This window comes from Crotalus tigris, unplaced genomic scaffold, assembly GCF_016545835.1.
Source record: "Crotalus tigris isolate CLP2741 ecotype Arizona unplaced genomic scaffold, ASM1654583v1 scf7180000024472.5447098, whole genome shotgun sequence".
In the NCBI taxonomy this organism is placed as follows: domain Eukaryota; kingdom Metazoa; phylum Chordata; class Lepidosauria; order Squamata; family Viperidae; genus Crotalus; species Crotalus tigris.
The window spans coordinates 1-12,261 of NW_024100643.1; the positions used below are offsets into that span (position 1 = coordinate 1).

General features: G+C 37.4%; 1 protein-coding gene across 1 annotated transcript in view; it reads left to right on the forward strand.

The window, feature by feature from the left end:
• Positions 1-1,274: 1,274 nt before the first annotated feature.
• Positions 1,275-12,261, forward strand: part of LOC120303534 (potassium voltage-gated channel subfamily H member 4-like) — a gene marked incomplete at its 5' end in the record, with an annotated part of 43,706 nt that continues 32,719 nt past the window's right edge. Inside the window, 5 exons of the mRNA XM_039333203.1 lie at positions 1,275-1,551; positions 2,827-2,984; positions 6,499-6,700; positions 8,277-8,471; positions 9,583-9,782. Of these exons, the coding sequence (XP_039189137.1) occupies positions 1,275-1,551; positions 2,827-2,984; positions 6,499-6,700; positions 8,277-8,471; positions 9,583-9,782 (1,032 nt within the window). The remainder of the gene's footprint in view (positions 1,552-2,826; positions 2,985-6,498; positions 6,701-8,276; positions 8,472-9,582; positions 9,783-12,261) is intronic.

Here is a 12,261-nt window from a genome sequence, read left to right on the forward strand (position 1 = left end):
AATCTATATCAATAGAACACTGGAACTTATTCAGAGTGTATATATTGTGCTCAATGATGTTCAACAAATCAGCATGGTAATTTTTGAAAAACCTTTCAGTGTTTGTTTGGACTGAGTTTTGTCTCTTCCTTGGCTGTAATGCTAATAGAAAAAATATGAAAAAAATAGTTCTTTGTCCTATATGTTAGATCTATGAATTCAGAATAAGAATGAAATGCTATTTCAATTAAAGCTGCCTGAGATTTTTATTCTGTTTTTTTTTCCCTGATAGGGTCTTTTGTCAATCTTTCAGCAAATAGCTGGTCAGTAGCAATCAGCATGGACTGCTATCCCAACTGAAATGAAAAAATGAGGAAGTCAGGGACTAATGTCAAGTGCTTTGTTTCCTGAGATGCTCAAAATGTTTTAAACTTTGTTCTGATTTTAATAATTTCATGTTTTGTTTCACTATAATTTTATCTTCTGAGTTGGGCATATGTCTAGTTTTCAAATTTTTATTGTTTATTACTTTAGCAGTTTTTACTGAAACATAAGAAGAACTTACTATATATGAATTAATAATATGAATCATGAGTGTCCATCTTTGTGTCTCCACTAATTGTAAGTCTATTGACTTACAAACACTCATGCCACTATAAAAGGAAGAGAATTCAGAGATTTGGGGAGGAATCATTCTAATGTGGTATGACACTTTTCATAGTGAAGGCTACATTTCCCCCTCTTTGAGTAGCATGTTAATGACAAAAGAAATGGCGACAAGACAAAGAAATGGACACATCCAAGACAAAAACTAAAGTTAATTCATTTAAATTATATTACATAAAATTCACAAAAGACAATAGGATTATATTCTATGTATCACATGTTTTGACTTTTTCATACAATAGAAATTATAGTTTGGTACAGCTTCTTCAGGAACTCTGGCTGCTGTTCCCAAGCTTTCCAAAAACTATGTTTAGGAATGCTGAGGCTGAAGACTAGGTAACCTCATTCTACAATGTGTGTGTGGGGGGGTTCCATTTGTTTTATATCCCACCCTGTCCTTCTATTCCTCCTCTTCTCTCTCCTATTTTCCCTCTCACACAAAATCTTATCAAGCAGAGCTGGCCCCAGCCACTCCAGAGAATGACATTATTACACAATGCCATTCCCAGGGGCTATTTTTCAGCAGGATTAGGAAGATGTCTTCTCTGCAAAAACTGCTGATTTCAGCCTAGTGCCTATTGCAAAACCCCCAGAGGCTTCTCAAGAGATGATGATGATGATGATGATAGCTGAAATTACATTTCCTCTCTTGTCCTTTTCAGGATGTCTTTGAAAACAAACCCTCAGTGCCAGAGTACAAAGTGGCCTATGTACAGAAGTCCCGCTTCATCCTTCTTCACTATAGCATCTTCAAAGCCCTGTGGGACTGGCTCATCCTCCTGGCTACTTTCTATGTGGCAGTAACTGTTCCCTACAATGTCTGCTTCACTGACGCTGAGGACAGCTTAACAGCTGCCCGCAGCACCATCGTCAGTGACATTGTAGTGGAGATGCTTTTCATTGTTGGTAAGGATTTAAGACTGGGTTGGGGGGAGTCAAATATATATTAACAATGGAATGAAAGGATACATCTGAGCAGATATTTGAAATGGGCATCAACATTCCTAGAACAGAGATCAAATCATGTAGTATTCTTTATTTCTAGAACATTCTTCAATAACTCCCATAATTAGCTCCCATAATTCTCCCAACCCACTGGGTATGGGAATTCTGAGCGTTGTAGTCTTAATTTTGCTTAATGTTGCTGAGTTTGAGAAACACTGTTCTAGAATAAGAAACAGTCAGCTCCCAGCAGTGGATCAAAACAAGCTTTTTGAGGCATGTCAAAGGCTACTGTGCTTTTCAAAAATGGAGAGGGACAGAATCTCTTTTGGAAATCTGGATGCAGAGATTGTAAAGGTTCAAATGGATGCCTTAAGCATTTTCAAGACTTAAGACAATTATATTGCCTCTAAAAGCGATCGAACCTGAGGAATAAAAAAGAGCCCTACATTTTTCATCTGGCGTGTTTCTTTTTTTCAGACACAAAAGAGATAATGGCAGACTTCATTTTGACTCAGAGCCATACTTTTTAACCATCCTGCATCTGCTCTGTACAGTAATGCTGGATAAAATATAATAGAAAAACAAAATTGGTAATTGAGTAATTATTACCTTTTTAATAATAGTAGTTAGATCATTAAATTGTGCAGTATTCTCTGATCAGAACAATACTGTTATTATCAAATGTTAAGTGTCTAGCACAGCCTTGTACCAGCCCTATACCTACATTGTAATGGAATATACAATGTTTGACCACTGACTAATGCTTTTAAGTATTACCCCAAACAGCCAGGATGTCCCTATATAGAATATGAGTGTTGGACTTAGTGAGGCTTTTATTTTAGAGAATCTTCAAACTTTCACAATTCTCCATGTTTTCAGTATTTTCTACCTCATAGAGAATTAAACGTATGTTAAACAAATTTCAATATGCCAATAATAGAATTCTAATATTCCAAAGATATATATCTGTGATTCCTAGAAACCGAAACACAATCTCCATCTTCTACTGCTTATGAGTTTCCTAGACCAAGTTGGGCAATGCGGTAGAACAGCCATAAGATCCTGGGCAAAATGCAATTAATATAAAAAGCTACCCCGAAAGCACTTTGTGGTATTGAATCTACACAGCCCTATGTACTCCTATTCTGCATATCAAATGTCCCTTCCTGTAGAACATGCTGTTATGCAGAATTGGTACTGGCTAATGTCTAAGCGCCCTCTTTTCTTTTTTGACAGATATTATTTTGAATTTTCGGACCACATATGTTAGTGAATCAGGCCAGGTGGTTTATAATAAGCGTTCAATTTGCCTCCACTATGTGGCGACATGGTTCTTCGTGGACTTAATCGCAGCCTTGCCCTTTGACCTCCTCTATGCCTTCAATGTTCCAGTGGTGAGTAATGCTTTACATCTGCTCCTGGCAATGAGCAAAAGCACTCCATAAGAAAGGTCACAGTCAAATGATGAATTTCCAAAAAGAGAAGCCCATTCAGAGGCACCAGCTTTTAAGCTACATGGCCAAGCAGATGCTTTATAATTGTACAAGGTCAAAGATGTTATTCCTGTAAAGTGGCCTTCACATGATAAGGTGCCAAAATAATGGTAAATACCAATATCTTCTCTGCTAAACTAAATATATAAGGAAGGGTGGATCAATATCTAGTAAGTCCTTTTTTATGTTTTATATTTTTATTAAAATTTGTTATGAGATAAAATTTTATTGATGAGACTTATATACCGCTTTTAAGTGCAAGCACTCTCTAAGCGGTGTACACCAGTAAGCAATGTATATATATATTTACATTGCCCCCAACAATCTGGGTCCTCATTTTACCTACCCCAGAAGGATGGAAGGCTGAGTCAACCTTGAGCCGGTGAGATGCAAATAAAAAAATCAGGAAAGATAAAGAAGAAAGAAAAGAGGACAAAGAAAAAGAAAGAAAGAAGAACGTGGTGACTTCCAACTTTTTTCAATGCAGTAGAATTAAAAAAAAAGTTACAATCTCAATCTTTTGCTTTACATTTCTATCTATTTCAACCCATTTCTATAAACAACAAAGTCAATGTAGTCATCATAACCTAAAATTAAAGTGTCATTATTTTTCAAGTTCAAGCACAAAGTCCAGAGATGGTTTCCCAATAGAAACAAAATTAGATGGATTCTTCTCTTTAATTAAAATAGTCAATTTTGCCCTCTTTGCCAATTCCATTACCTTTACCATCCATTCTTCTGTTGTGTGAATTAGTGTGTCTAATATCTAGTAAGCCATGAGTAAAAGAAAATCCATGGAACATGTTAAAGGCTTCAACAGTAGTAAACACACTGTACTTACAGACATTAATTGCAATGCTCTTGAAGAACAGATCATGTTATTAGCTCTTACCACAGGGATAATCTGCAGCCAAGCAGCTGCTCTCACTCAGGTGTTTTTTCAGTTTGCCAGCCAAGTTTTTATTTTAGTGCATTCCACTTCATTCATTCTTCTCCTCCACCATTCAGCCCACTGCATTTCATACTCATTGGGCATATTCTCCCCTCACTGGAAACAATAGCTTTTTGTTTGTCCTTCCACAATAGGTTTCATGTCCCCTTTAGAAAGAGATTATTCAGAAGATCTCTGTGCCCCCTGAATTTACCAACACATTCTTTTTAATATGATAAATTGACTATGTCAAAACTCAGTTGAAAAATCAGTTAATCATTAGTTTATGTGACAGATAAGTCTATATTTTAAAGACTCATAAATAAGGCTAGTATATATGGAAGTGAGGTTCTGGGGGAGGTGCATCTCTTATACATCAGCTATTTTGCTATTAGAAGTAGCTGAAAAATCTATTTCCATTAAGGCGAAGGTAAAGCCTTACCACCAACTCAGGTGTGGAGAAAAATGACCTAAACCTCTCAACATCTTGCCAGAGCTGAATTTGCTTAGACAGACATGATGCACAAAGGGCCTGCTGAAAGTCTCTCACCTCTGCAGAGATGAGAGATGGTAGTCTTTTCTGGAATGGCACCCACTTTATGGAATACTGTCTGTCAGGAACTTTTATTTCACTGTTCCTTCAGTAACAGCTGCCTGCTCATGCCTACCTTATAATTTAATAAGGGCTTTATCCTTGCTTTTTCGTAATTATGTTTTAGGTTTGGTATAGATTTGGGCTCCTCCTTCTCCTCTCATTTGATGTTATTGTTCTGCCCCAAGTCCACTGGGTTTGGGATAGATTACTGTGAAAGAAAATAAAATAAAAATTGTCGCATGAAGTTATCCTATTGGAAAGAGTAATTACTACTCTTGCAAAATCCCAGACCTCCAGCTTAGATTTTAACTATGCAGCCCTCTCTTTTCTAATACCCGCTCGACCTAAAGATCTGTCCCACTTTAGGTGATTTTGCTTTCAGGGGAAATGTTGAGGCTGAGGCTTTTTATACTAACTCAGCACATTATCTGAACAAGAAGTGGACTTACTTTGATCATAGTGTGCTTTATGAATAAGCACATGTACATAATTGGACATAAGATGTAAACTTGATTCTTGAAATGAGATTCAAGTGATAATGAATGGCTCACCCTCATGCCCACTTTTTCAGAAAACTTCAATCTTCCTGCTGACCCATTTTATTTTGTTAAGGGACAATTATTGTTTCATGCACACTAAACTAGTCAGCTTTTAGCTCAACATTTTTCTGCATCATTGAATTCCTCTGAAGTGTTCATATTTCCTTCTTGTTCACAAGTGCAGCTGTCTGGGTTACAGAATGATTAGTACTCAGGAGAATAAATCATTGTCTATATGTTGTATGTAGCCATCTACTTGTTTCACTTGTTTCTATCTGTGAAATATAGTGAGTTTTGGGCACATATCAAAGAATGTGTTAAAGTGTTTTTTTTTTTAATTTCTCAAGAACCAGTCAGCAAATTGGCATTGTCTTCTTTAATAATATATCTATACCATGATTGCAGCCTAAGTTTTGTATGTTCCTCAAAGCCCGGAAAAAAATCAGAGAAGTTGAGCATTTTGAAACTCAGCATTGAACTGACAAGATGTTTCCAGCTGGATATCAGAGCAGCTCTAGACATTGTTCTGATTCCAGCTGAACTCCATTTAGAGTCTTTTCTTCTGGCAAATCCCACATCTCCTAGCTCCTTCTTTTTCTTGCCTTTCATCTCTTTTTGGGGTTCTCATTAGGTGGGCATGTTGAGGTGTGCATGCCATTAGGACCAAGCACTTGAAGCCTTCAATACAACCTCTTGGCTAATGAGATTGCTGGGTAACCTTACAACACAGAGGACAAAAGAGGATCAGTAATGTCCAGTATCTTACTCTCCAATCATGGCTTATCAGTTTTACCTTGTCTTTCAGATGACGGTGACCTGGCTTTAGTCCAGTGGTACCATTTGTGCTACACCACTAGGAAGAGCTGTGAGGGCCATGGTCCAGAATTAAACTCATCATGCCCACCCACCCCTGAGAAGAGCTTGGGGCATCCTAAAATGAAATTGAGTTGGAAATTGTAAAAAGTGGCATTTGGATCCCACAAGTCAATGATTTCTTAGACAGGCAATAAATTATGGTTTAAAAATATAGTAGCTGAGTTTACACATCAACCCAAAATCACCACATTAATGTTTAATCTTATGCATGAACTTTGCGGTTACTGACTTGTGACCACTTCTTCAGCTTTGTGACCAGGTGGAGTTTTGGCTAAATGTTCTAGTACAGAAGTAGGCAACCTCAGCTCTTTTATGACTCGTGGACTTCAACTCCTAGAATCCTGAGCCAGCCATGCTGACTCAGGTATTCTGGAGTTGAAGTCCACGAGTCATAAAAGAGCCAAGGTTGCCTACCCCTGGTCTAGTGGCTTGTTCCTTTATGTCAATCTGTTTTTCTCTTCCTGCTTTTCCCAGACATACCTGGTACACCTGTTAAAGACTGTTCGTCTCCTGCGCTTGCTCCGCTTGCTCCAGAAACTCGACCGCTATTCCCAGTACAGTGCCATGGTCCTAACCTTACTCATGTCAATGTTTGCCCTGCTAGCTCACTGGATGGCTTGCATCTGGTATGTCATCGGCCGGCAGGAGAGCAACGACCCTGTGACCTGGGACATTGGTGAGCTTAGGGTATGACTGGGAAGCCCTTGTCATACAAATCCTGTGTGCATTGCACTAAACAGAATCAGATACATCTCTTCGCCGAATTCATAGCCAGGACCGTCAGTATTTCAGCAAGATAGAATCTAAACTTTTGAAAGAGTTTGAATGAAACGCAACATTTTTAGGGCACTGGGTTGAAACCACCTTTGCCAAGTTTTTGCCAAACTGTGGCAACCTAGTTGCACAAGTATCCAACTTAATTTGATTTAATCTAGGGAAAAGCAGCTTTGGAGCATAAGAACATTAATGTCAGCAACATCAACAATACTTCATGCTCGCACATAGACTCCCATGAATAGTGATGCAACTTTTATTATTATTTATTTATTTACAGTCAAAAGGACCCAAATTACAAACATAATCTAAACTTGACATTGAATAACAAGTAAAATATTTAATAAATAATATATTATACACTTAAAACCCCAGGTCATTAATTTGTTACTAATACCATGTTTTTATAGTCAACGATCTGTTGATGCTGTAATCTTAGGATTACAGAGAGCCATTTGGGTATAATGGTTGAAATGCTGGCCTAGAAACCAGGAGGCTGTGAGTTCTAGTCCCGCTTCAGCATGAAAACTGACTGGATGACTTTGGGCCAGTCAGTCACTCTCTGTCTAACCTACTTCACAGGGTTGTTGTTGTGGGGAAAATGGGAGAAGGAAGGAGTATTATGCAAGTTCACCACCAAGATACTTAAAAAGTAATAAAGTGCTTTTAAAGATATAATAAGTAAATATATTTTAATCTGCAAGTGATTTTTTAAAATATATTCCTGGTTTAAATATTAAACAGGACAGATAGTTTCCTGCTGAAGACTCTTAAAAATTTACAATACAATAAAAATATGACCCATCATTTCATGATCAGCAACATTATAGGGATAAAATCTTTGAGAGATGGGAATTTTTTTAACTATATAACTATATCTACCATATAGCTTACTATACACTGAGTAACATGGGACTTTGCATGGTGTATGTCAAAATCTGCCACATGCCAAGCTTCTTCTTATGATGAAAGTCCTATCCATTTTGATCAACTGAAATATGGAATTAAAAAAATGATTGATGATCTAGCATTTAACTTGCTATTCTGCTTTGACAAGACAATTGTTTAGGCAGAACTCTGAGACTTTCATCCTCTGAATCTCAAGTTCTAAGGTGCCTTATTATACTTAGTATAACTTTTGGATGTGTTCACATGTTGACTTTATCAATATGGTTTGTTTAGCTTATCATGTTGTATGAATGCAAATAATTTTTATTTTTCTAACAAGCCACAACCAAGTGAATCATGGCCTGGTATATGTAAAGCTAGTTATTGTAGGTAATTCTACAAACCATGGTAAAAAATAAACCAGAATTTAAAACAGAAGCTTTCTTTGATGATGTCAACAAAAATAAATTAAAATATTATGTTAAGGTAAAGCCAAACAAATTATATTTCAATTTTAAAAATGATACTAGCTATACAATCTCTGAACTCTTGTCTACCCAAGAGGATTAACCTTTCATTGTGCCCAGCAGGCTGGCTCCATGAATTGGGCAAACGAATTGAGGCCCCCTATGTCAACATCTCTGTGGGTGGACCATCCATCCGCAGTGCTTACATTGCCTCCCTGTACTTCACCCTCAGCAGCCTGACCAGTGTAGGCTTTGGCAATGTCTGCGCCAACACAGATGCTGAGAAAATCTTTTCTATCTGCACCATGCTTATTGGTGGTAAGTACATCCTGTGTATGTAAATATTTTTCTTCTCTTATGGTCTAGTACAGGGTATCAAACTGCCGGCCTATGGGCTGGATGCATCATCCAGAAGCCACGCCCACCCCATTGCCGACAATGGCAAAACCATCCCGATATGTTGCGTGACATCATGTGATGTCACAAGTTTGACATGTCTGCTCTAATAGGAGAAAAATTGGCACTGGCACCTAAAACCATCTTTCCCAACTTAGATGTTTAGACTACAACTTCCAAAGTCTCAGATATGATTCCAACTATGCAAGAGCAGTTGTGGAAAAAAAAGACAATGAGAAAGGGAAGCTCTGTTAAGTTACATCAGTGTTTCTCAACCTTGACAATTTTAAGGCATGTGGACTTCAACTCCCAGAATTCCACAGCCAGCATTGCTGGCTGTGGAATTCTGGAAGTTGAAGTCCACATGCCTTAAAATTGTCAAGGTTGAGAAACACTGAGTTACATCATAGTCCTGCATCTAAATGATTAAATTAAGCCTCTGTAATCCAAAACATTCTACAGGTAGTCCTCAACTTACAACAGTTCATTTAGTGACTTTCAAAGTTACAGTAGCAGTAAAAAAAAGTGACTGATGACTGTTTTTCACACTTACAACCATTGTAGCATCCCCATGGCCACATGATCAAAATTTGGATGCTTGGCCACTGACTCATATTTATGATGGTTGCAGTATCCGAGGGTGACGTGATCATCTTTTGCAACCTTCTTAGAAGCAAAGTTAATGGGGAAGCCAGATTCACTTAACAACCATGTTACTAATTTAATAACCACAGTGATCCACTTAACAACTGTGGCAACAAAAGTCATAAAGTGGGGCAAAATTCACTTAATAAATGTTTCACTTAGCAGCAGAAATTTTGGGCTCAATTGTAATCCATATTAGCAAAGAGAAAAGAAGAGAGAGAGAGAGAGAGAGAGAGAGAGAGAGAGAGAGAGAAAATAAGGAAGGGCTATTCCTTTCATGCCAGGTTTCCTTGAAGCAGCTCTTGTAACTGTTGAAAGCAGCTCCTATTAGAAGTGTCATTCACTAATCCAAAGAAATGCTTGTCCTCATTTTTCCTCTTTGCTTCAGCTCTGATGCATGCCGTGGTCTTTGGCAATGTGACAGCCATCATACAACGCATGTACTCACGGCGCTCCCTGTATCATACCCGCATGAAGGATCTCAAGGATTTCATCCGTGTCCACCGCCTGCCCCAGCAGCTCAAGCAGCGTATGCTGGAATACTTTCAGACCACATGGTCTGTCAACAATGGCATTGATGCAAATGAGGTGGGTCAACTCATTCCCTTAATTTCCTAGAGGGAGATTGGGAGGGAACATTGTCTAATGGCTAAAGAGGACAGCATGAATTCAAGAGGCCTGAATTTGTCATCTGTTTATTTGCAAGAAGGAGCAGGCTTTACAATTTCAAATATCAAGCCAGTGTAATAGCTCTTGACAGATTGGAAGAGTCCATAATTGTGAAATCTTTAGGAATATAAAAGATTGCTATTGAAACGATACAAATTCAGAGAAAAGCACTACTTATCTTGTGCATCACTGGTTTATTTTAATATAGCTTGCGCAAAAATAACATTTCCACATCAGCACATCAATCTTAGCCTCTTTTAATGTGTCCAGACTCTAGTATCAATTCGCATTATAGTAACTCTGAAACAAATCTTGGCTTTTACAAAATGTCTGAGGTAAGCATAATTTAAACAAAGCCCTAATTTTGGAAACATGAGAGATAAAATAAAAGCAGAGGACAAAATTAAAGATATAATGTAGATTCTAATTTTGCTTACAGTAATGTTTCTCAGCCTTGGTAGTCGATGTGTGGATTTCAGCTTCCAGAATTCCCTAGCCAGCATGCAGGCTGGACATCTAGGACAGGGGTGACAAACTGCTGGCCCATGGGGTGGCTGCGTCATGGAAAAACCACACCCACCCTATTGCCAGCAATGGGAAAAAAATCCGTGATATGTCACGACATGTCATGTGACATTGCGAGTTTGACACCCCTGTTCTTGGAGTTGAAATTCATGCATCGTCAAACTGCCAAGAATGAGAAACATTGGCTTAGAGCAATAGTAGTAGAGGAAGAAATGTTGCATGTTTTTTCCTGGAGTAAAAGCATCTTTTGAGAGATGGATTTTAGATCAGAAAAACAGCAAAAAGAATTAAAGGGTTTTCTTCCAGAGTAGTTGTTTGCACACCTGTTCAGAGTTCTTTTTTTTTTTTTTTGAGGAGTCAAGAGTTCCCAAATTCTTTGCCCTTACCCTTCCAAGTCTCTTCTAATCAAAATCTAATCATTCCTGCTTCACATCTCTTTTAAAGAGATTTTCAAGATAAAGAGATGAATGGATGACATGTTATTCTCTTCTTGGCTTCAGAAATTTAATCTATTTGCCCCAAGTTTTACTGTCATTTTTTTAATGATGAATTATTAGACTTTCAACAATTATACCCCACCCACATTTTTCCAGCTCCCATTTTTTGGATTCTGGACTACAGCATATTTTTACATTTCTTAGACTTTTCTCCCTGAGTTTTCATCAACCCCACACAAGAGAGAATAAAATCAGCTGCTCCTTATTCATTTATTTAAAACACTTTCATTCCCATCTGAAATATGAAAAATGGATTAAAGGCAAATATTTTTAAAAAAGCTCCCTCTCTGTATAAAAGGAAGATGATGGTGGAAGTAAATGAAAAATAGAACCCATCAAGCTTAAGAACAAGTTCTTAAAGAATAACAATGATTTGTGTATCAGATTTTCTCACCCAATGCACGTTTGTTCAACTCTTAGCAATGGCCACATAGGAAGGGAAAGGGAAGAGTTTTTTTTTTTGTATTACCGGTAATTTTTTTTTATTTTTTCCATTTATACATTATAAAAATTACAATACAATTTTGAAATAAAATAAATTCATAACCATTGGTGTGACCTGCCCACTCCCCCCAGGCTGCGTCCACCCTCTCTTAAAACGTTCCCTACTTCCCTCCTCTTTCTCACCTCCCATCCTACTCTCTTCCCCTCCCCCTCTCCTCTCACTGCCCTACTTCCTCTCTACACCTTCTCTCCTCTCATCCCTATCAGACCCATGAATGCAGCATAAGGGGAGTGCCCAGGCCACACCCCTATAAGCAACCATTATCTATATTAGACTTGCCCCCCACTTTTCCTTCCTCCCACCCCCAACCCCCCTCCCTTCACTTCCCAGAGCAGAATATAGGGTTAATAATAAGAAAATTTATAATAATAAAAAAAGAAAGAAAAAGAAAAAAAGGAAAAAGAAGAGAAAAAAGAAAATATCATACTTAACCTTTAACTCCAATAACCTCTAAAACAATTATCTATAATATTTACTATAATATTCATTCATAAAATAAATGAAACTTTTTAGTTCCATACTTTTTCTGACTATAATCTATCCATCTTCTCCATACAGTAATATATCTTTCTTGTGTATGATCCTTTAAATAAGCAGAAATTTTTGCCATTTCTGCAAAACTAGATAGTTTAAATATCCATTCTTCTAAAGTAGGCAAAGAATCTTTCTTCCAGTATAAACCTACTAATAGCCTTGCTGCAGTTAATAAGTTCAACATCAAAATAGTTTCTTTATCATTTAAGTCCACGAAAATACCCAATAAAAATAGTTGAGGAGTAAACTTTATCTTCCTTCTAAAAATCTTTTGAATGTTCCACCAAATCATAATCCAAAAAACCTTTACCTTTTTGCAATTCTACCAAATATGGAA